The sequence below is a fragment of the Myotis lucifugus genome, unplaced genomic scaffold, assembly GCF_000147115.1.
Source record: "Myotis lucifugus unplaced genomic scaffold, Myoluc2.0 scaffold_46, whole genome shotgun sequence".
Classification (NCBI taxonomy): Eukaryota; Metazoa; Chordata; class Mammalia; order Chiroptera; family Vespertilionidae; genus Myotis; species Myotis lucifugus.
In genome coordinates this window covers 7,305,027-7,328,851 of record NW_005871094.1, presented here as the reverse complement: position 1 = coordinate 7,328,851, position 23,825 = coordinate 7,305,027, and the positions used below count along the sequence as shown (strand labels likewise).

General features: G+C 48.3%; 1 protein-coding gene across 2 annotated transcripts; it reads left to right on the top strand.

Annotated features, from left to right (window-relative positions):
- On the top strand, window positions 1-22,662 carry SMO (smoothened, frizzled class receptor). Of its 2 annotated transcripts, none has more exons than XM_006088371.3 (12): window positions 1-864; window positions 13,074-13,279; window positions 14,942-15,151; window positions 15,370-15,542; window positions 15,889-16,108; window positions 16,205-16,328; window positions 17,842-17,934; window positions 18,617-18,725; window positions 19,490-19,675; window positions 20,084-20,232; window positions 20,769-20,903; window positions 21,139-22,662. In XM_006088371.3, the coding sequence occupies exons 1-12, from the start codon at window positions 528-530 to the stop codon at window positions 21,570-21,572; spliced, it is 2,376 nt and encodes a 791-aa protein (XP_006088433.1). In that variant the 5' UTR covers window positions 1-527; the 3' UTR covers window positions 21,573-22,662. The 2 variants fall into 2 exon arrangements, with proteins under 2 accessions (XP_006088433.1, XP_023609300.1); XM_023753532.1 differs by lacking the exon at window positions 1-864 and adding an exon at window positions 11,644-11,824.
- Window positions 22,663-23,825: the final 1,163 nt, after the last annotated feature.

Here is a 23,825-nt window from a genome sequence, read left to right as displayed (position 1 = left end):
TGGAGGCCCGTGCATTCCAGAAAGCCTAGCGAGCTAGAGCAACAAAGGAGCCGGGTAGTCGGCGGGAGGAGTCGGGGGGCTGCGGCGCGCTTCGGCCAAGGTGGCTGCTGGGCCCCCGGCTGGTGCGGGGGCGGCGCCGGGGACCTGGTCCCTCACCCCCGGCCCGCGCCTGGCCTCCATCGCGGGCCCCCGAGGTGGTTTTTAATGGTGGGAGAGGGGATGGGGCTGCAGATCGGGGGCCCTGGGGGCTCCCGGGGCTGAAGACAACTTGGATTGCCAGGGAAAGGGCGAGGGAGCGGTCCATCCCCGCCCGGGCCTCCGCCGCCCAAACATGGGCCCCCGGTCCCAAAGTTTGCGAAGTTGGGCGCCCGAGGGGCCCGCGGCGCGCGGAGCATCCGGGGGAGCCGGGCACCGGACTCGCGGGGCGCACAGGTCGCCTGAGTCGCCCCAAGAGTTGCGCGCGTGCCCTGGGGGCTCCGGGGAGCGGGCGGGGGCGCGGGGCTGCTGCTGAGTTGGCGGGTTTGGTCATGGCCGCGGCTCGCCTAGCTCGGGGGTCGGAGCTCTGGCTTCTGGGGCCGCTGCTGTTGCTGCTGCTGCTGCCGGGGGGCCCGGGCCGGGGGACGGCCTTAAGCGGGAACGCGACCGGGCCTGGGCCTCGGAGCGCGGGCGGGGGCGCCAGGAGGAGCGCGGCAGTGACTGGCGCCCCGCCGCTGCTGAGCCACTGCGGCCGGGCTGCCCCCTGCGAGCCGCTGCGCTACAACGTGTGCCTGGGCTCGGCGCTGCCCTACGGGGCCACCTCCACGCTGCTGGCCGGGGACTCGGAATCCCAGGAGGAAGCGCACGGCAAGCTCGTGCTCTGGTCCGGTAAGCGCGCGGGAGCCGGGTCCGGGGAGTGCGGCGCTGGGAAGCCGGGACTCTGGGAAGGAAAAGGCTCAGGCCTGAGCTTTGGAAAGGGCGGGACCTGCACCCGAGTGAGTTGGAGGAACAGAGTCTGAAACTTTGGGGCTGACTGAATGCAGGATGGGACCGTCGGTGATGAGGAAGGAGCGGGTCATAAAGCGCCTGAGCAAAGGATGCCTGGGAGCTAGGGGTCGATCAGGAAGGGGCTCTGAGCCACAGGAAAGGACTTAAAAAAAAAGAAAAGAAAGAAGAAGAAGAAAAAAAGAGATGCTCCACCTAAGTGCCACTCTGGAAGTGGGGTCCTCAGGGATTCAAGATGTTTAGACCTTGGAGAAGAGACCAGGAAATCGAGTTGGAGAGGAAAAAGGAAAGGATGTGGGTAGGCGATCTAGGCAAGGGGGTGGGGAGTGAGAATTGCGTGAAATTTGTGAAGGCTAAGAAACCCCGATGATGAGTGATTAAAAGGCAACCAGAAAGTTCCAGAAATAATGTTTTGGGAGACAGGAAGTCCAGAGAACCCTGATCTTGTGTTGCTTTCACAGGAGATCGCACAGTTTCCTCACCTGGAAAACGGGGACTCTGGTTTTTGCTGGAAATTGTGAAGGAATGAGACTATTCTAAAGGTTATGTGTGTGTTCTTTGGAAGCTTGGTTGCTCAGGCTGGTCAGGGCTTCGGAAGGACACTTAAGCCTGGGATGTTGAGAGCCCGTGGAAACCTCCATAGTGATCTAAAGTCCCAGAGCCCTCACCTCAGGGTGGGATTATGGTCGGCCTGAAAATCTGCAGACTGAACGCACTCAGTCCTTCCTTAACAGCGTGGAGTGAATTATGTCCCCACCTGTCACTCTTCTGAGCCCAGGGCTGGAAGAGTGCTCAGGAAGGTAACTGGCCTTGTCATCCCTTGTTTCTAGCCAGTGTGATTCAAAACTGACCTTGAAAAAGAAAAGAACATCAAAAGCCAGGAGCACACCTGGCAGCCTCCTTTTGATAGGCCTCGATGCCCACATCTCCCATCTCCATTCTGCCCTGGGTGCTGATCCCAATGAGGGAAGTGAAGTGTACTAGTATATAGGTTGCCTGTCATTGTCCACTGGGCCATAGAGTTCTCAGAGTGTTTGCGGGATGTTGGACAAAGCCATATGGATATAGGCCTGGCTTGGTGCAGATGCCAGGTGAGGAACTTGGAGGATGGTGCCCATGGTGGAGCTTCATTGTCTGTGGGTATCAGATCAGCATATTGGCAAAAGCCATGTGTAATCAGTAAAAATCCATAAATTACCATAATATAAGATCTGTGTAATTCTGCATACACACTGCGCCCTCTTTGTGGTAATATGTTTGTATAAATGTGTCACAAATAGTAACGTACAGAATGTAAAAAGGGGGGTACGTAGAAATTATCATTTTAGTCTTTAAGGGATATAAATGTAAAGCAGAAGACCAAGGATAAAAAACAAAACATAAAAGGTATGAACAATATTTCTTTAAGTACAACCTGAAATAAGGCTTGAGTTTAGGAGCCAGCTGTATGGACAATCCAAATACATTTCTCAGCACTAGAATCTTGCTCACATTATGAGAGGATATTCTGTTTCTCTCTTCTTACGTATTTTGCAAGGGCCGATGGTTGAATTCTCCTAAGTTCGATACATGTGTGGTGCTGCCCTTCTGTCGTTACCATCACATCAAGGAGGAAGGGTATGAACCTCTTTCCAGCCCCTACTCCTGAGAGCAGCTGCTGAGTAGGCAAACGCGGTTTTGGCAGGAAAGTTTAGGAGTTAGAAACATCTGCTGGGTATGCAGGTTCAAACCTCACTAGCTGTGCCTCTGGTGGGGTAGGTTCCTGCAGAAGTGCCAGCACTGAGCCCAGATCCTTAGTTCACTCTGAGCTCTCCTCTGTTGCCACCCATCATCCCTCAGCTCAGTCCCATTCCTATGTGTTTTGGTTGTTCTCTTTCTGCTTTGGGTCCTTCTGTGGGATGTTCTATGAAGTAGCGTCAGAAGCAGGTGTTGGTATGAGCTGAGTCATTGTGGGGGGGGGCGGGGGGAGGGGGGAGAGTGAACCTGCACCAAGAGAGAATCAGAGACAGGCCATCAGCTAGGAATTGCAGCTAGTGGCAAGTGATTGGTCCTATCCTGAGTTAGTGGTCTGGACTTGGCATTAGACATGGTCAGTGTCACCCAGCTCTTGGGGGCATTTTTGTGGGTAAAGAATGGAGATGATCTAGGTTGTCTTTCTCTGTAAACTTTTGAAAGTGGAGACTTGTTCTTCACTTTTTTTCTGAAAGCCTGAGTTCTGAGTATACACACCCACCCAGTCATTTATTCATTTAGATATTAGGTGCTTGCTACATCCTGGAGCGGGTCCTGGGGAATATAAAAATGAAGAATGCAGGCATGAACCCTGCTATCAAGGGGAAGACAGACAATTAAACAGGCTTTTGCACTATTTGTGATAAAGTAGAGTGCTGAAGGAACACAAAGGACTTTGCATAGCAAGAGAAGACCTACCCCCTCTCCCCCAAAAGAACTGACATTTACTCCATGACCTGAGAAATAAGTAGGAATTACCTGAGCCAAGGATGGGTCGGATAGGAAGGGATAGGAAGAGGAAATAACAGGCACAAAGGTGAAGAGGTGAGAGGGATTGGTACTTTTGAGGAAGTGTAAGAATTTCAGTAGAGCTGGATCAAAGCATGTGAGAGATAGAATTAATAGAGATAAGACCTAGAAAATTAGAAAATAAAGGGATTCATCCCCCATATTAAGTTGGTATGTTGTCCTAAAGATAATAAGGAGCAGTTGAAGGCTTTTAAGCAAGGGAGAGATGTAATCATATTTGCATTTTAGAAAGGCCTGGAGTACTGTGTGAAGAAGCCATGGTTGGAAAAACCTACAGGCTGGTTGCTTGTTTAGAGGATGGTGAAGGAGTCCAGGTGCGAGATGATGTGTCAGGACTGTAACAGGTATGTTGGTTGCGGGCAAATCCCCAGTGGGAGATGTGCAGGAGGCAGCTGGTCAATGTTTCTCTCTCATCGATGTTTCTGACTCTCTATCCCTCTCCCTTCCTCTCTGTGAAAAATCAATAAAATATATTTAAAAAAAAAAAAAAAAGAAGCCATGGTTGGAAAATCCTACAGGCTGGTTGCTTGTTTAGAGGATGGTGAAGGAGTCCAGGTGCGAGATGATGTGTCAGGACTGTAACAGGCTGTAGGAAGTAGACAGATCCCAGAGTTTTAGAGCTAGAACCAGTGGGTCTTGCCGATGAGTTGGATGGAGGGCTTGAATGGAAAGTGGTACCTTCCCTTTCACTAAGCCAGGGAATGCTAGGGGAGGACTAGGTTTAGAAGAAAGCATGGGTTCAGTTTTGGCCATGTGATGAATTAGAGACACTTATTGGACATCTATGTGGACAGACCAGCAGATCTGGACTAGCAGTTGCTAAAGAGAGGTGGCCACCATGTGCTTCTTTGGCCCAGACCACTGAGCCTTTGGGAGCAATGCCACAGAGTGAGGAAGTTCATTGGCTCAAGTTGGATCAATTTCTAGATTTGAATAGAACTCGGGTCTCTCCTATATCTTTCAACTCTGGACTTGGGATTTTTTAAGCACTCAGCATCTTCCCCATTATAGCTTGAAATGCCTCCTCTCAGGCATTCTAGGCTGACCAGACAAACATAATATCCAGGTCAGGGTCCACCTTCGGCCAAATCTGGTTTGGCAAATGGGGCAAGAAAGCAGAGAGGCCAGAGACTGGCGAGGGAAATAGGTCCCTGAGAACCAGCACGTAGCCTCTTTGACCACTGCTCTGCTCTGTGTGTGCACAGGGGTCTGTGGCGCTGTCATCGGCCAGGGCAGCCAGTAGGAAAGAGCCAGATGAGTTATGAGAGGAGGGATGTTGTTGGTGATGGTGAGTTATTTGCAGGGTCAGATCAGGAAGAATCTCCTTGGAGCTGTTCCCAAACCTGACTGGCTCATGATCAGAATTAGTTTCTAAAGTATATATTTTGGGAAAGTATAAAAATTCGGAATAATTTCCACTTGTTCATGTTTTCAATTTTGGTTCAGATTTTTAACTTTTTAATTGTGAAATGTATCATATTTACAGAAAGTGCATTAAACATAGAGGTACTAAATAACAGATAATTATCAAGTGCCATCTGAATCAAGAACTAGACCATAGGGGGGTGGGGGGCGGGGGCGGGCATGAGAGGTCACTGAGGGAAAAAGGGGGACATATGTAATACTTTCAACAATAAAGAATTATATTTAAAAAATAGTAAATAAAAAAGAAAGAAAAACAAAATGTGCAGTTAAATTTCAACTTCAGATAAACAACAAATACATTTTTATACAAGTATGGCCCATGTAATATATGGGATATACTTATACTAAAAATTGATTAATTGCCTAGAGCTGGGGTGGGGGCGGGGAATGAAAGTAACTGCTAATTAGTATAGTTTCTTTTTGGTGTGATGAATATTTTCTAAAGTTGATTGTGGTGATAGTTGCCCAATTCTATGACTATACTAAAAACCATTGAATTGTATACTTTAAATGGGTGAATTTAATAAATCTATTATATTTTAAAATAAAATAAAAAAGAACTAGACCATGGTGGGGCCCTCAGAAGCTCCCCCTTTGTCTTTTCCAATCATATCCCCCTCCCTCCTCTTTTTAAAAAAGAGTTTTTTATTGATTTTTAGAGAGAGAGGAAGGGAGAGAGTGAAACATTGATTATATACCTCCTGCACACCCCCTATTGGGGATCGAGCCCAAAACCCAGGCGGCATGCACCCTGACGGGGAATAAAGCCAACAACCCTTTGGTGCACTGGACGACACCCAACCAACTGAGCCACACTACTGGCCAGGGCGTCCCTTCCTCTTCTTTTAGAAGTAGCCACTATCCTCATGTTTTTATAATCATTTCCTTTTTCCTCTATAGTTTTGCCATCTAGCTTTAGAATCCCTAAACAAGATATTTCAATTTCTCATGTTTTTGAATTTTATAAAATGCAATCATACTGTGTGTATTATATGTCTTGTTTCTTTTGTTCTACATTATTTTGTAAGATTCATGCTATCACAGCTCATTTGTTTCATTGCTGATTAGTATTCCATTGTAGAATATATCCCAGTTTATTTATCCATTTTTTTTGTTGCTAAACATTTCAGTTGTCCTCAGTTTGGGGCCATTGCTGGGGATGTTCTTTTATGTACGTCGTGGTGCACTTGAGTAAGAATTCTCTAGGAACGTACTTAGAGATAATAGGGAATGTATACTTTTAGCTTTACTAGATAAAGCCAAACAGTTTTTCAAAATGGTTGTATAAACGTACACTCCCAGTAGCACTGTAGAATAGTCACCGTTGCTCCACATGATTCCTGTCCCTTGGTATTGTCCACCTTTAAAATTTTGCCAAACTAGTGGATAGGTTGTGGTATGTGTTTGTGGTTTTAATTTGCATTTCCCTGCTAACTAGTGAGGTTAAGCACCATTTGAAATGTTTACTGGCCATTGGAGTTTTTCTTTTGTGACGTGTCTATCCAAATCTTTGGCCCATTTTTCTATTGGCCTAGCTGTCATATTATAAGATTTGTAGGTCTTCATGGATGAATCTTTTATTGGTTGTATGTATTGAAAATAGTTCCAATTCTGTGGCTTGCCTTTTCATTCTCTGTGTCTTTCATTGAACAGAAATTCTGAACTTTAGGATAGTCGTTTATCAAACTTTTTTATGTGTAGTGTTTATTGTGTTATTATTTATTTATTTATTTATTTATTTATTTATTTATTTTTAGTTAATCCTCATTCAAGGATATTTTTCCATTGATTTTAGAGAGAGTGGACGGGAGAGGGAGAGACAGAGAGAAACATCGATTAGTTACCTCCCACATGTGCCCCAACCAGGGCCGGGGCTTGAGCCTGCAACCAAGGTGTGTGCCTATGATCGGAATCGAACCTGGCACCCCTCAGTTCGCAGGCCAATGCTCTATCCACTGAGTCGGCTAGGGCTATTGTGTCTTATTTTAAAATGTCCTTTCACCCCACAAAGTAATGAATTTATTTTCTTATGTTATTTTCTCAAAACTTTATAGATTTTTCCTTCCATAATAGGCATATAAATCACCTGGAGTTGATTTTTTTTAGAACTTCAATTTTATACATAGTCTCAATATAATTTGTTAAATACAATGTCTCAGCTCTGTCATAAATCAAGTGTTGAAATATATATTTATTTCTGGAATACTTATTCTATTCCGTAGGTCTATTTGTCCATCCCTTGCCAATACCACTCCATCTTAATTATCATATGTTTATAGCATGGTTCTTCACTTCTTTGAGTTATGAACCTACTTGGCAACCTGATAAAACTCATGGGCCCCTTTTTCAGTGTAATATTTTTAAATTTTAAAGTAAAACACATACAATTGAAAAGAGCATTTAGGATTATAAAGGAAATGAATTCTATTGAAATATAGTTATCAAATATTTACAAAGTTTGTGATCTAATGTATATGTGCTTCTTTAGTAATACATTATAAGATCTAGTATGGGTTTAATATCCATCATAATATCTAGGTGATGATGAGCAGTGACAATATTTTGAGATATCTGCAACAAAAATACAATATCTGATTTCCATTTGTGACAAAGCCCCGGGCATTGCTAACAGTACTGTGGCATGTTGTTTACATTTATAAGGGAAGGAAATGCTAAATTTCAGTTAGATGTCATTTTCCCAGTCTCTCCAAGAATCCTTTATGAACTCAACTTTATGAACTCAAGGCTAGGAGCCTCTACTTTATAGTACAACAGTAAGTAATAGAGAGTCTGGATAAAAATAGTCGTTGGTGGATTTGAAAAAAAAGACATCTTTACATTATTGAGTATTATAATAATTTCATTATATATTTCTATTTAGATCTTCCATTTTCTCAATATTTTTAGTTTCTCTGCAGGGAGTTCTTAAATATCATTTGTTAGATTTATTCCTAGATACTTGATAATTTTTACACTATTATAAATGATTCCTTTAACATTTTGTTAAAATGTTAATAAAAATACGATTTTGAATCTAGTAAACTAGCTAAATTTACTTTACACACATAGTTATCTCATTTGTGAATAATGAGTTTCTTTCTCCCTTTTTAAAAAATATCCTCACCAGAGGGTATTTTTTCAATTGATTTCTAAAGAGAGTGGAAGGGAGGGAGGAGAGAGAAATGGAAGAGAGGGCGGCGGGGGAAGAGAGAAACATCGGTGTGAAAGAGACACATTGATTGGTTGCCTCCTGCATGCGCCCCCACAAGAGCTGGGGAACCTACAACTGAGGAGTCAAACCCTCAACCCTTCCGTCCATGGGCCCAAGCTCTAACCACTAAGCAAACTTGCCAGGGCTCTTTCTTCCTTTTTTAAGCCATATATTTGTTAATGTTTATTGCCTTGTTGCACTGCTTAAGACGTCTAATACATTGTTAAATAGAAGTTTTAATAGTAGCTGCATTCTTTATCCTTGACTTTTTCTGTGTTCTAAACAGAAAGCTTTTCTACCTTCCACCCTTAAATGTGGTGTTTGGTGTAGTTTTCTTGTAGTTACATTTTATCAGGTTAAGGAAGTTGTCTTCTATTCCTAATTTGCCAGTTATCTTTTTATTATAGATGGATATTGATTTTATCAACTACTTCTGCATCTATTGAGATGATTATGTTTTTTCTTTTTTAATCTGTGAATATAGATTCATTGATTAAATTTTCTAATGTTAACCCAACCTTAGAACAATGGTTTTCAATTTGACTACTCATCACACAAACAAAAAGCATTTTTCAAAGTTTAGATTGTGGCAATGTTATTTTTAATTTCTATGAATGTAGAAAAATGTGTCCCTATTTTTTCTTTTTCATATTTTGTTAAAATAAAAAATAATACAGATAAAGTTGATGTCCCCTTGCTTCCTGTTATCAATCTCATTCCCTGCTCTTCTTTGGGAAGCTTCCCTCATCTCAGTAATTTGCATACTTATTTTTTAAAAACTTAATTACTTTAAAAAATATGTAGTATATGCACATAGTACAAAACTCAAAAGCAACAGAAGTTAAATCTCTCCACTTGTGTTCTCAGCTACCCTTTTTCCCTTCTCAGAGGCAACCATCAACACTGGCTTTTGTGTGTCCTTCTAGATGTTGCCAGCATATTTCCAAATGTAGGTGTGCCCTCTGTTTATTTCCTCCCACAAACAGTAGTAGCTTGCTCTTTGGGCTGTTCTCCACTCAACTAAATCCACTTAACAAGATCTATTGGAGATAGTTCCATTTCAATGCAAATAGTTCAACACTGAATAATGTCCTATTATATTGATGTATGATACTTTTTAGCTGGTCTCCTAATGATGGATATACATTCAGGTTGTTTCTACTCTTCTGCTATTACAAACAATGCTGCAGTGAATACACTCATAAATGATCTTTGTGAACATGTAAAGTGGAATTGCTAGTATAACGTTTTGATAGATAATGCCAGATAGTCTCTACAAGTATTTACTATTCCTACTAAAAATATGCAAAAGTGCCACTTTCTCCCACACTCTTGCCACTACAGCATTTTCAAATATTTTTGTCTTTCTCACTCTAAAGTTAGAAAAATTGTGTACCATTACAGCTTTATTTCACAATTAGAGCATCTCTTTATGTATTTAAAGGCCATTTGTATTTTTTTCTGATCTGTTCTGTTTGCCTTTTGCCCCTTTCCTAGAGGCTTACGAATTTCTTACTGATTTGGAAGAGCTTTATGCATATAGGAAAATTAGCTCTTTACCTGTAGTATGTATGAAATATTTTCTCAGGATGTTGCTTTTTTTAGGATTGTGTTTAAATCTTTTGTTTCATAGCTTCTGGGTTTTGTGTCATACATCAAAAAATCTTCTCCACTCCAAGGTTTCAAAAATTATTTCTCACCGTTTCTTTTAGTACTTTAATTCTTTTTAAATAATGTAATTATTAGCCCTGGCCAAGTAGCTCAGTTGGTTAGAGAGTTGTCCTAATACATCAAAGTTGGGGATTCCATTCTCGGTCAGGGCATATATACAAGAATCAACCAATGAATGCATAAATAAGTAGAACAACAAATTGATGTTTCTCTCTTTCCCTTCCTCTCTTTCAAAATCAATAAGTAAAAATTAAATATTTTTAAAAATAATATAATTATTTTGATTTATCAGGCACTTATTTTTAAAAATATATTTTTATTGATTTCAAAGAAGAAGGAAGAGGGATAGAAACATTAATAATGAGAGAGAATCATTGATTGGCTGCCTCCTGCACGCCCCCCACTGGGGATGGGTCCCATAACCCAGTCATGTGCCCTGACCAGGAATTGAACCATGACCTCCTGGTTCATAGTTGAAGCTCAACCACTGAGCCACGCAACTGGGCAGGAACTTATTTTTATGTAAGACACAAGGTAAGGGTCCAACTTATTTTTTCCCTAGATGGTTCTTCCATTGTCATTTAAGATTTATGTAATAATCTATCTTTTCCTTGGAAGTTTATTTTTAAAGAATAAAATAATATTTAAAATGAGAAAAACTGAGAACAATAAATTACATATTTTTGAAAGTTGATAATTACCACAAATTCCTGAAAAAAACCCCCAATACTTTATTAACTGTCTGCTGCTTCTCTAGAATACATTTTACTCTAGTGAGCCCCCCACCCATTTTAATAAACATCTAGTAAAATTCACTTTTTCTTTGTTGTGCAGTTCTATGAGTTTAGACAAGCACACAGAGTTGTATAACCAGCCACTATATTCAAGACAGAGAACAATCCCATTACCCCTAATAGTCCTTCACGCTGCCCCTTTTGTAGGCAAACCCTCCTCCTGCCTAACCCCTGGCGCTCACTGCTGTGTGCTCCACCCATACCCATTCAGTCAATTTCTGTGAGTGGGTTCTCCATCCCGAGTGATAAGGGTTCCCCAAATGATTTTAATTTGAGTCAGGTCTGGGTGCCATTGCCCAAGATCATTGCTTTTTTATTTCTTTTTAATTGATTTGAGAGAGAGAGAGAGAGAGAGAGAGAAACAACACTCACACACATTGACTTGTTCTACTTATTTATGCATTCACTGGTTGACTCTTGTATGTGCCCTGATCAGGGATCAAACCGGCAACCTTGGTGTACCTGGACGATGTTCTAACCAACTGAGCTACCTGGCCAGGGTAAAGTCATTGCTTCTTAAGTGACAGGAACTTGCTCTGTGCCCTGAGGCCGTGTCACCGTGAGAGCAGTGAGTTGTCAAAGGCCTCAGATAGGTAATAATAGCTGACATTTTCTGAGTGCTTAATATATAACAGGTACCATGCTAAGCAGTTAACTTGCTATCTCATTCTTCACAACAGCCCCACAAGGTAAATGTATTGTTCCCATTTCACAGATCAGGAAACTGAGGCTTGAGATAAAGTAATTTGCCCAAGATCACACAGCAAGGAAATGGTAGAGTCAAGATTTGGGCACAGACAGGCTAGTTGCAGTGTCCATGCTCCTTACCTCTCTACTATATTGCCTTCCTCCCCCAAAAAGAGCAGTTACCTATCTACCCCCATGTCCCCCCAGCCCAGCAGTGTGGCCAACACCCATGTTGGCTCTCATGTCCGCAAAAGCTTCTCCTAATTCAACTTCTTGTTTGGGAAATAGGTGTTCCTGAAGCGAGGATGATTCAGGAGGGCGAAGTAGGCAGAATGCTGAGTGAGCCCAGCCACTGGGCAGCTGTTTCTGTCTTGCTGGCACCTCGTTACCTCTCTCTGCACTGGACACAGCCTCCTCTGTTTCTCTGCACCTGCTTTCCTGTCTCCTCTTCTGACCTGGCTCCCCTGACTACCTCTTCTTAGCTCCTACCTGTTCTCTGTCTCACCTCAGCTTGGTAAGAAGACCCGGGGTCCTGGGATCTTGGCAAGGGAAACCGTTTCCGGTTCTGAAGCATGGGCCGTGGGGGGTGCGGGGAGGGGAGGGGGCATCCCACCACTCTCCTTCCCACTGGAAGAGGCCCTGAAGCGGGTTTTTAAACTGCCCCTGAAAAGGTAAAGTGTAAACCAACCTGGGTTCTCAGCCAGAGGTGTTACACTCCCTAGCAGGGCATTTGGAAATGGAAGCTGTTTTAATTGAATGATAATGTACATATAGAAAAGTGCACAGATCATAAACTTAATATCCACAAGGTGCATACACCCAGCAATCCAGTACCAGATCAAGGCATAGAGCATGTGTAGCGTCCCAGAAAGGTCCTCTTCAGGTTCTCTTCTAGTCACCACCCCTGGAATGGGGCTTGGTGGGGAGCAGTTTTGGTTGTCACAATGACTCAGGTTCTGTGGGCATTTAATTAATTAATTTTATTTTTTGTTAATCCTCTTCTGAGGCTATTTTTTTTTTAAGGCTATCCAAACTGTAGCTTGTCACCATTAAGACCATGGGAGTTTATTTATGTATTTATTTTTATATATATATTTTTTATTGATTTCAGAGAGGATGAGAGGGAGAGAAAGAGATAAAAACATCAATGATGAGAGAGAATCATTGATTGGCTGCCTCCTGCACGCCCCCTACTGGGGATCGAGCCCGCAACCCAGGCATATGCCCTTGGCCAGAATTGAACCTGCGATCCTTCAGTCCGCAGGCCAATGCTCTATCCACCGAGCCATGCCGGCTAGGGCGCTGAGGCTATTTTTTCCATTGGATTTTAGAGAGAGTGGAAGAGGGGGAGGTTGGAGAAAGAGAACATTGATTGGTTGCCTCCTGCACGGGCTCCAGGGCCAGGGATGGAGCCTGCAAATGAGGTACATGCCCTTGACCCGGAATCGAACCCTCAACCCTTCAGTCGGTGGGCCGATGCTCTAACCACAGAGCCAACCTGGCTAGGGCCTATTGGCATTTAGTGGGCAGGTCCTGCGATGCTAAATGTCCTGCAATGCATGGGACAGTCCTGCAGCACAGAGAATCGTCCTGCCCAAATGCCCTGTGGAGAAACACCTTGCCCCACAGCTCTGAGCAATAATGGCCTGTGTTGAGGCAAAGAGAGATGCCTTAGGCCTGGGAGCAGGGGGTGCTGCTGTGATTGTGGGTATGGATGAGGAGGGGTCTTCATTGCCATGTGTCCTCACTGTCTTCACCTGCAGGCCTCCGGAACGCCCCCCGTTGCTGGGCAGTGATCCAGCCCCTGCTGTGTGCTGTGTACATGCCCAAGTGTGAGAACGACCGGGTGGAGCTGCCCAGCCGCACCCTCTGCCAGGCCACGCGAGGCCCCTGTGCCATCGTAGAGAGAGAGCGGGGCTGGCCTGACTTCCTGCGCTGCACCCCTGACCACTTCCCTGAGGGCTGCCCGGTGAGTGCCCTGTGGGGTGAGGTCCATGCTCTCAGGGCTGGTCAGGACCAGGCACAGGGCAGAGCCTGGCAGGAGGTAGGGGAGCCCAGAGCCTTCTCCCTGGGTCACCCCAAGCCTGCAGCCTTGGTGTCAACAGGCCAAAACCCCAAACTGAAGTTTGTTGGCTGGGCCCATCCACCAGGGATTATCCTTTATTAACTTATTCATTAATTGTTATTTTACATTATTGTATCCTCACCCAAGGAGTGAGGATATTTTTTACAGTGATTTTAGAGAGAGTAGAAGGGGGAGGGGAGGTGGAGAGAGGAAGAGAGCAAGGAAGAGGGACAACCAGAAACATGTGTGTGAGAGAGATACATTGGTTGGTTGTCTCCCACACTTGTCCTGACGAGGGGCAGGGGCTGGATTGGACCTGCAATCCAGGTATGTGCTCTTGACCAGGAATCAAACCTGCAACCCTCCAGTGCGCAGGCCAATGCTCTAACCATTGAGCAATGCTGCCAGGGCAATTTCTCTCCCGCGCCCCCCCCCCCCGCCTTTTTTTTAAATAAAAGATAACTGTTTAACAAATATTTTTTGAGCACCAGCTCTGTCAGGTGTTAGGGAGTTACAGGAGTCACATGGAGTCAAGGCACATGTAAAACAGCTGGAAACCCCAAGATGGGATGTGCTCCAGTTCTGGGTGGTGAAGGAGAGCTCATAAGTGATAATAATAATAATCCTCCTATATAATAAAAGCCTAATATGCTAAGTGTCTGACCATTCGTTCGACCAATCGCTATGACACGCACTGACCACCAGGAGGCAGACACTGACTGGTAGGTTATTTTGCTGCTGGGGTCTGGCAGATCAGGACTGGGCGAGATGGACTGGACATGCCCTGGAGCCCTCCCGCAGTCCCTCCAATCGTGCACCGGTGGGGTCCCTCAGCCTGGCCTGCGCCCTCTCACAATCCGGGACCCCTTGGGGGATGTAGGAGAGCTGGTTTTGGCCCGATCCCTGCAGGCCAGACCGAGGGACCCCACTGGTGCACAAATCCATGCACCAGGCCTCTAGTGATAATAATGATGATAATAACACTACTTGTTATTATTTCCTACCTGCCAAATACTATTATAGCACTTTACATTTATTTATTCATTTGCCCCTGAGTCAGCTCTGACTTACGGCGACCCTAGGACTGTGTCCACTCCTGTAGACTCATGCCTATGGCTTCTTTTATGGCGTCAGTTTATCTCATTCTTGGCCTTCCCTTTCCCTGCTGCCTTCTATTTCCCCAAGCATTAATGTCTTTTCCAAAGACCCCTGCCTTCTCATGATGTGCCCGAAGTAGGACAGCTTCCGTTTTGTCCTTTTTGACTCCAGTGATGTTTCAGGCTTAATTTGCTCTAGGACGCACTTGTTCATCTTTCTGGTGGTCCAGGGTGTCCATAGAGCTCCCCCCGAGCACCGTATTCCAAATGAGTCCATTTTTTTTTCTGCTGTCTTATAGATAGGGAAACTGAGGTAACAGAAAAGTCAAGTCATTTGCCATGGGTTGTCTCCAGCGTCTGTGCCCTCAGCCACTCTACGGTGCCACCCCTGTGCCCTTGGTGAAACCAAAGGTTGCGGCTGAGCCTCCTGCTCCCTTGTGCAGTGTCTTCTCTCCTTCCCTTGTGCCAGAATGAGGTGCAGAACATCAAGTTCAACAGTTCGGGCCAGTGTGAGGCTCCTTTGGTTCGGACCGACAACCCCAAGAGCTGGTACGAGGACGTGGAGGGCTGCGGGATCCAGTGCCAGAACCCGCTCTTTACGGAGGCGGAGCACCAGGACATGCACAGCTACATCGCGGCCTTCGGCGCCGTCACGGGCCTCTGCACGTTCTTCACCCTGGTCAGCCGGGGGCAGGCCTGCACGTGGAGGGGTCAGGGGAAGCGGGTGTCCTGAGCGCTCAGCTCGTAAAGCGGGAAGGGAGCGGGATTGTCGGTGAGAGAGGCTGGGCTCTGGGGTAAAGAGGGAGGTGGGGAGGGGACGACTTGGCGGGGGGGCCCCCCAGGGAAGGGTCTAAGGGTGTCTGCAGCAGCAGAGTAACCCCAGCCTCTCTCTTCCAGGCCACTTTCGTGGCTGACTGGCGGAATTCGAATCGCTACCCTGCGGTTATTCTCTTCTACGTCAATGCGTGTTTCTTCGTGGGCAGCATTGGCTGGCTGGCCCAGTTCATGGACGGTGCCCGCCGGGAGATTGTCTGCCGGGCGGATGGCACCATGAGGCTTGGGGAGCCCACGTAGGTGACTTGGGGACCCAGAGGTGAGGGGAGGAAGGCTGAAATGTGTGTTGACCACAGAAGGGGCAGGTTGGGCTTGACGCTGAGATTTCAGGGTAGGATTCAGCTCTGCCTTGTTGCATCCAAGGTCTCCAGCATTAGGACCTCGGTGTCTGTCTGAGGACCTTGACTGTTGGCATCTGTTCAAAGGGGCCTCTTGTGTACTCTCTTCAAATCTGACTGGGTCCTGTTTCCAAGCCCTGACTCCTAGGGAACCTCCAGCCCTTAGAGCCAAGGGTCTGGAGACAGGGTGAAGAGAGGGAGTGCAGCATGACCTCCCCAAGTGACACCCCACATGTGTGCGTAGCTCCAACGAGACCCTGTCGTGCGTCATCATCTTTGTCATTGTGTACTACGCCCTGATGGCCGGCGTCGTCTGGTTTGTGGTCCTTACCTATGCCTGGCACACCTCCTTCAAAGCCCTGGGCACCACCTACCAGCCTCTCTCTGGCAAGACCTCCTACTTCCACCTGATCACGTGGTCACTCCCCTTTGTCCTCACTGTGGCTATCCTCGCTGTGGCCCAGGTACAGAAACTGGTCGGGGGCTGGGGTCCCGAGCGGGGTGGACTTGGCTGAGGGGCCAGTGACCGAATTTGCCCCTCCCACCCCTTCCTGCTGTAGGTGGACGGGGACTCGGTGAGCGGCATCTGTTTTGTGGGCTACAAGAACTACCGATACCGCGCCGGCTTCGTGCTGGCCCCCATCGGCCTGGTGCTCATCGTGGGAGGTTACTTCCTCATCCGAGGTGAGTGAGGACCCGACCAGGACTCCGGCAGCTAGCACGCTGAGCACCAGCGTTGTGAACGCAGGAGCTCGACGCAGCCAGCTCCGCTGCCTTCACGGTGGGACCTCAGCCGGTCGCACTGGGTGTTGGTGCTAAGTGGAAGGTGCCCCCTCTAGGCAGACACAGTGCCTTCCTTGGGCACTTGGTGTGGGACAACACCTTTGTGTTGGCCGGAAAAGTGCACGCCTTTCTCACGGCTGGTTGAAGGCAGCCTGGGCTGGTTCCAACCGCTCCGCAGCTCTTGACCAGCGGCACTTATGTGCTGGGTAACCTACCCGGTCCACGTGAGCCAATTTGGGGCCTTCAGTCTAGTGCGCTCACTCTGCAGTTATATATACGCTCAATGTTTTGGAGTTGGCTTCTCGTCTCCCTCCTGCCCACAACACACACTCACAGTTTTCACAACATGCACAGATTCTCTGTTCCCTAATTTCCCTGTCTCAATCTGCCACCTCCACAATAAGCCTTCCTATCTTCTTAGCTCATGTTTGTTGCGTGTTTTTTGCTGCTGTTGTTTCTTTTGGTAAGTTTCCATTTCCTCCCCCTGCAGAAGGTCAGCCTTCTGTGCAGCCCACCTCTTTTCCCTCTTTTTGGCTGTGTCTGGGCCTCTGATTTCTGTTCTGTGTCTATGCTGTCCTGTTTGGTAGCCACTTGCCACATGTGGTGAAACTAGTCCAAATGGAGATGCGTCATATGTGTAAAATATACACTGCATCCCAAAGACACAGCACACTCATTAATAAGTTGTAATATGTTGAAATAATATGTGGAAATGATCATATAATGAACAGTGGTGTGCTTTTTATAAAATATATTGAAATCATTTTCACCTGTGTCCTTTTACTCTTTTAATGTGGCTTCGGGAAAATTTGAGATTATGTATGCAGCTCATATTATATTTCTATTGGACAGCACTGTTCTCAAGTCTCTTTTTATGCCTTTTCCAGCAGAACAGCTTTTTTTTAAAATATGTTTTTATTGATTTCAGAGAGGAAAAGAGAGGGAGAGAGAGAAACATCGATGATGAGAGAGAATCGATGGTCAGCTGGTCAGCTGCCTCCTGCATGCCCACTCCTGGAGGTTGAGCCGGGGCATGTGCCCTTGACCAGAATTGAACCCAGGACCCTTGAGTCCGCAGGCCGACGCTCTGTCCACTGAGCCAAATCAGCTGGGGCTCCAGCAGAACAGCTTTGACCTGACTGCCTTACTTAGGGATGGGCAGGCCAGACACAAGGTGATTTCTTTCTCTTCTCTACTGTCCATCTGTGCTCTGTCCCCGTCTTTCACATACAAAACACATCTGCCACCATCTGTGCTCCATTTCTCCGGTGTCTCCAGTTCCCTAAGCTTGACACCAGCACAGAAGTAATTAGACCCGGACTCCAGCGCCATGGGAGCCTCCCCTGCCACACCCCCCTCTCTCCCAGGAGAGTGGCCGCGCCCCACTAATATATGAGGTGTCCCTTCTGTCCAGGAGTTATGACTCTGTTCTCCATCAAGAGCAACCACCCTGGGCTCCTGAGCGAGAAGGCTGCCAGCAAGATCAATGAGACCATGCTGCGCCTAGGTGAGTGGGTTCCCTGGGCCCTTGGCCTGAGGAACTCTCCAGCCCAACACTGCACCCTCCTGGGGCTGTGGGACCTACAGGATAGGGCCGTGGTCGGCAAACTGCGGCTCGCCAGCCACATGCGGCTCTCTGGCCCCTTGAGTGTGGCTCTTCCTAAGCCTTAGGAGTACCCTAATTCAGTTAATAACAATGTACCTACCTATATAGTTTAAGTTTAAAACATTGGGTTCTCAAAAGAAATTTCAATCGTACTGTTGATATTTGGCTCTGTTGACTAATGAGTTTGCCGACCACTGGGATAGGGTCTTGGAGGATGTAGTAAGTCAGTGGCACAAGGAGCAGCCCTGGGGCAAGACAAGGCTGGTGTGTGTGTGTGTGTGTGTGTGTGTGTGTGTGTGTGTTGGTAGCAGCTCAAAAGAAGGGGACCTTCTTAGGTGGAAGAATTCAAGTTCATGCCAAGTCTGCTTCCTCATGTCCACTTCCCTCCCAGCGGGCCTCCCACAGTTGCCTCAGGTGTCCTTCATGCCTTATTTTGGAGACTTCTGTTCTTGAACTGAGCCTAGCATGAGTGTACCCCAGACTCAGCTGTCTTTCAGGCCCCAGTGGGTCGAACACCCTACTCCCCACCGCTGCTCCCACACCTGGGATTGGTAATACTCTGCCCACCCCTGGCCCTCCACAGGCATTTTTGGCTTCCTGGCCTTTGGCTTTGTGCTCATCACCTTCAGCTGCCACTTCTACGATTTCTTCAACCAGGCCGAGTGGGAGCGCAGCTTCCGGGACTACGTGCTGTGAGTGCAGGACTGGGGCTTGGGGACTTGGAGGCAGCCGGAGTCAGGACTGCAGGGGCAGCCTTCCTGTGCTGCCCGGCAGGGGTCTGCCCATCTTGTTCTGGGCACTCGAGATGTCAGTTGCTCTGTAACTTGCCAACATAGCAAACAGCCCTCAAGTTCCTGCTCAACTCTGCATCCCCATGGCGTTCTGGCTGGTGCATTTGTAACTGTTCAGAAGCCACCTCGTGTTTTGGCTTCTCTGACCGACTCTGTTGGCCACAGAAGTTGCTGTCTCCAATTCTCATGTACTCTTTTACACAACTTATTGGAGAGCCCTGCACAGAAGTAGTTACCTTTATGATAAGTCAACAGCCTGTTAATGCCTGCTAATTAGTCTGTGCTTTTTGTGTCACAACGAGGACGAATCTGAGAGATTAAGGCATCTCGGCTGTTGAAAGAAATGCAGCAACTACTGACACGAGGAACAGCAGTTAAAATGCCCATTAAAATGAATGCCAGTCCACATGGACTGCTTCAGACTCCTTCAAGGCTGCAGCTTGCAGTTTGGGAAGCTCTAAACTACACCCATGCCTGGGTCTCTACCCCAGAGACTTGATTTAATTGTCTGGGGTGTGGCCCAGACATCAGTAGTTATTAAAAGCTCCCGGGGGACTCTAATGAGCACCCAGGGTTGTGAATCAGTGCTGTGGGGCTTAGTGATTGTCTGGGTACCCACCCAGGAGACCTAGAAAATCTCACCTGCCTACCACCCCTCACCACAGGTGCCAGGCCAATGTAACCATCGGGCTGCCCACCAAGAAGCCCATCCCTGACTGTGAAATCAAGAATCGCCCTAGCCTCTTGGTGGAGAAGATCAACCTGTTTGCCATGTTTGGAACCGGCATTGCCATGAGCACGTGGGTCTGGACCAAGGCCACGCTGCTCATCTGGAGACGCACCTGGTGCAGGTGGGGTCAGCAGCCAGCCCCATCTTAGTCTCTCATCCTCGGTTTCCCATGTCTCCCAGGATAGCCTTGGGCAGGTGTGATTTCTAAGGGTCTGTGGGAGCGCCTAAAGCTGACTTCTCTGTGTGGCTCACCACTGCCCCCTGGTGACACCTCCTGTCCTTGGGAGCACCAGCTAGGTGTGAGCCCACTGCCAGCATCGTTTAAAAGTGCAGTGATTTGAGAACTGGGCACACATGGGCCCTGCATTCTAGGCCTCCTCCTTTGCAGAGTAGACCTCTACTCCTCAGAGTCCTTGAGGAACCTGAGCCCCTCTGGAGGCTCCTGCCCTAGAGGGGATGGGTTTGCTGTCTCAGGATTTGACGGGAAGTGGCTGCTCCGCATTCCCTCCCCCACCCCTGCTGCTCTCAGGTTGACGGGACAGAGTGATGACGAGCCCAAACGCATCAAGAAGAGCAAGATGATCGCCAAGGCCTTCTCCAAGCGGCGCGAGCTGCTGCAGAACCCAGGCCAGGAGCTCTCCTTCAGCATGCACACCGTCTCCCACGATGGGCCTGTGGGTGAGCTTTGGCCCCTTTCCTCCCCTGGAGCCACTTAACACCCGCCACGCCCGGGCCCCATTCCCTCCCAGGCTGGTGTGGGCGTGTGGACTGTTGGGAAGGCTCTGAGGAATACAGTGCTCCCTCCTCTCCGCAGAGTCCTTCCTTTCCAGTACCCTGCCCATCCCCAGCAGCTCTCCCTCTCTGCTTCTGTCCTGGGTTCAATAGTTGGTTTTGGTTCCCAGAGGATTCATCTCCCTCCCCCTTCTCCTGTCTTCCCCAGCTGTTCCCCCTGGGCTAGAGTACGCCAGGCTTTCAGGAACTGGATTTCTGGCCTTTAGTGAGGCCCCACTTTTGCTCTGGGTGCCCAAGATGCCAACTGCTCTGTAACTTGGGAATGGGTGGGGATCACTGTGATCACCAGGGTGGGTTTTCTGGGCAAGGTGGAGTGGGAGCCATCGGCTGGGGGGGAGGTGAATGGTGCTGAATAAGGGAGAGTGGTTGACTGCAAGGGAGGGGCAATCATGATTCCTTATCCTTTCCTTCCATCCCCACAGCGGGTTTGGCCTTTGACCTCAATGAGCCCTCCGCTGACGTGTCCTCTGCCTGGGCCCAGCACGTCACCAAGATGGTGGCTCGGAGAGGAGCCATACTGCCCCAGGATGTGTCGGTCACCCCTGTGGCAACTCCAGGTATAGGATTCAGGTCTCTGTAGGAAGGCGGGGGACATAGAGGCTGGGGGTTACTGGGGCTGTGGTATCAGGGGCTGCCAGAGGGTGAGGGGGAAGGGAAGGCTGTGGAAGAACTAAAGTGTGGAGCTGAGGCCTAGAGTTGTGGATCCCAGACCTCAGAGTGGGGATCCGAGGAGAGAAGGGTGATGTGGACAGAGTCGGGGTCCCAGGCTCATGTTCTCTCTCCCGTCATCAGTGCCCCCAGAGGAAAAAGCCAACCTGTGGCTGGTTGAGGCAGAAATCTCCCCAGAGCTGGAGAAGCGCCTGGGCCGGAAGAAGAAGCGGAGGAAGAGGAAGAAGGAGGTGTGCCCGCTGGTGCCACCCCCTGAGCTTCACCACCCCGCCCCTGCCTCTGCCTCCAGCGCTGTTCCTCGCCTGCCCCAGCTGCCCCGGCAGAAATGCCTGGTGGCCGCCGGCGCCTGGGGAGCTGGAGAATCCTGCCGGCAGAGAGCCTGGACCCTGGTCTCCAACCCCTTCTGCCCAGAGCCCAGTCCCCTGCAGGATCCTTTTCTGCCCGGCCCCCCAGCCCCCACGGCCTGGGCGCAGGGCCGCCGGCAGGGACTAGGGCCCATTCACTCCCGTACCAACCTGATGGAGGCAGAGCTCATGGATGCAGACTCCGACTTCTAAGTCAGGAGAGCAGGACCCGGGACAGCAAATAGGAACAGATAGTGTTCTGAGGCTCTTCTTCCTCCCTGAGGTGCTTCCCCAGGATCTCGTCTTCCAGAGAACCCGAGGGCCCAGTGCCCTCCCAGGAAGGTTCTGTGTCTGGCTTATGGCAGAAGTGTGGGAAAGAGCCCTGAAAATCCATGGGCGGGCCTCACCCAGAGAACAGCCCTGAGCTTCAGGGCCCTTGTTTCTGCCCCACCAGGGGGAGTCTGGCTGGTAGCCCCAGTCTGCAGCAAGGTTACGGGGTGCACAGAGTTCCTGGTGAGGCAGCAATGGCGAGGGTAGGAGTGGCAGTACCCGGAATGGGCTGTGGTGGCCAGGGAGACAGCCAAACCTATGTCTGGCAGATGAGGGCTGGCTGCCCTTTCCTGTAATAATGGGTACCAGGAAAGGGCACCCTCAGACCAAAATTGTTTATTGCATCATTAGCCCTTTGTCTAAGTGGGAACAGGGCTTCCTTCTCCCTCTTCCAGGTGGTTGTGGGGCGAGGAGTACCTACTCCTATAGGGGCTATCACCTCTCTTTACAGATGTCCGGCTGGCCCCACCCCAGGCCAGTAGCCCCGCCCATGTTCTCCTGCACCCTCCTTCCCTTTCCCATTTCGGTTCAACCAGGCCAACCTCTTCCTGTTCCCTGTGTGTTGATTAGGACCCAGAACTGCAGCCCCACCCCCCACCCCCCACTCGTGTTGCTGGACTCCATCTCCAAGAAAGAGATGGATTCAGCTATAGAAGCAGAGAGTGGTGGGGAGTCCCTGGGTCTCCGAGACACATTGTCTCTCCCTGTGTCCATCCAGTGAGGGATGGATCCTCTGCCTTGAGGGGCTACGCTGGGAAGCTGCCGGAGCGTCAGGCAGGCAGGACAGCTTCCTTCAGCTTCCACGACTGGTGGGCGAAGAGATTTCCGACCCCTTATAGGCCTCCTGCATGTCTCCAAGGCCCCAGTGTCAAGAACCAGGCAGCAGGAAGTTTGAGGAGCTGGCTGGGTTCCAGATCGGGCATAGGGGTGGGGAGAAGAAAGATAAACAGTAAATAAAAGTTTTTTGTATAAACTCCTGGTGTGCTTCTTTTCCATAGGCCCCGGTCTCCACTGCACTGTTTACCAGGTCCTGATCTCATTGGTGTTCCACTCCTTCCTCGGGCTATTCTGAAAGGCCCGGAGCTTGGTGCTAATGAGGTCATGACTGACAGAAGTACTGGCAGTCCTTCCTGACTTGTCAGTTCTATGTGGCCAAAAACTCTTCTGTGGCCACAGCGGCCTCACTGCCTACTGATCTTACTTGGTTAAGAACACATCTTGGGCAATGGGGGATAAAGACACATATGCAATACCTTAATCAATAAAGAAAAATTTTTTTAAAAAAACGACAAAAAACATCTTGCCCCTGAAGTGACAATTGGACTCCTAATGTAGATGAGCATGGCTCCTGTGGCAATCTGAGCCCCACCTCTGGGGGCCTCTTGCTTTCAAGAGATGTCAGGGGGGCCCTAACCGGTTTGGCTCAGTAGATGGAGCGTCGGCGTTCGGACTGAAAGGTCCCAGGTTCGATTCCGGTCAAGGGCATGTACCTTGGTTGCGGGCACATCCCCAGTAGGGAGTGTGCAGGAGGCAGCTGATCGATGTTTCTCTCTCATCGATGTTTCTAGCTCTCTATCCCACTCCCTTCCTCTCTGTGAAAAATCAATAAAATATATTTTTTAAAAAAGAGATGTCAGGGGGTCCAAGAGGAAGCTGTGCATCAGTCACAGGAATTCAGATTTCCTTGAGGGAAGCCTGTTAGCCCCACTTCCTCCCCCCAAAAAATGTCCGTAGAAGACTGGGACTATTTGGGTTGCAAGGACTCGAGATCATATGGAAAGGAGAGCTGTGGAAGAAGGGGTGGCACCCACACACTGGGAAGGTGTGGAATACTGACCAGACTCCTTTGGAGACTAAGGTCATGTGATGGGGAATAAGCATTTTGCCCAGAGGAAGGGGAACTAACTTGATTGATCTGATTTTATTCTAATTATTTTACATGTATTTTATTAAAACAATAATAACTCTTATTTGAAGGCTTGCTGGGCTGTGTCCCAAGTACTTCACATGCATTAACTGGAATCTCGCAACAGACCTTTGGAGCACTGTTAACACCCCCAAGGTTCTGAGACGCAGAGTTCCAATAGTTTGCCCGAGGCCACACAGTAAATAGTAAAGCTTGGATTCCATTCCAAC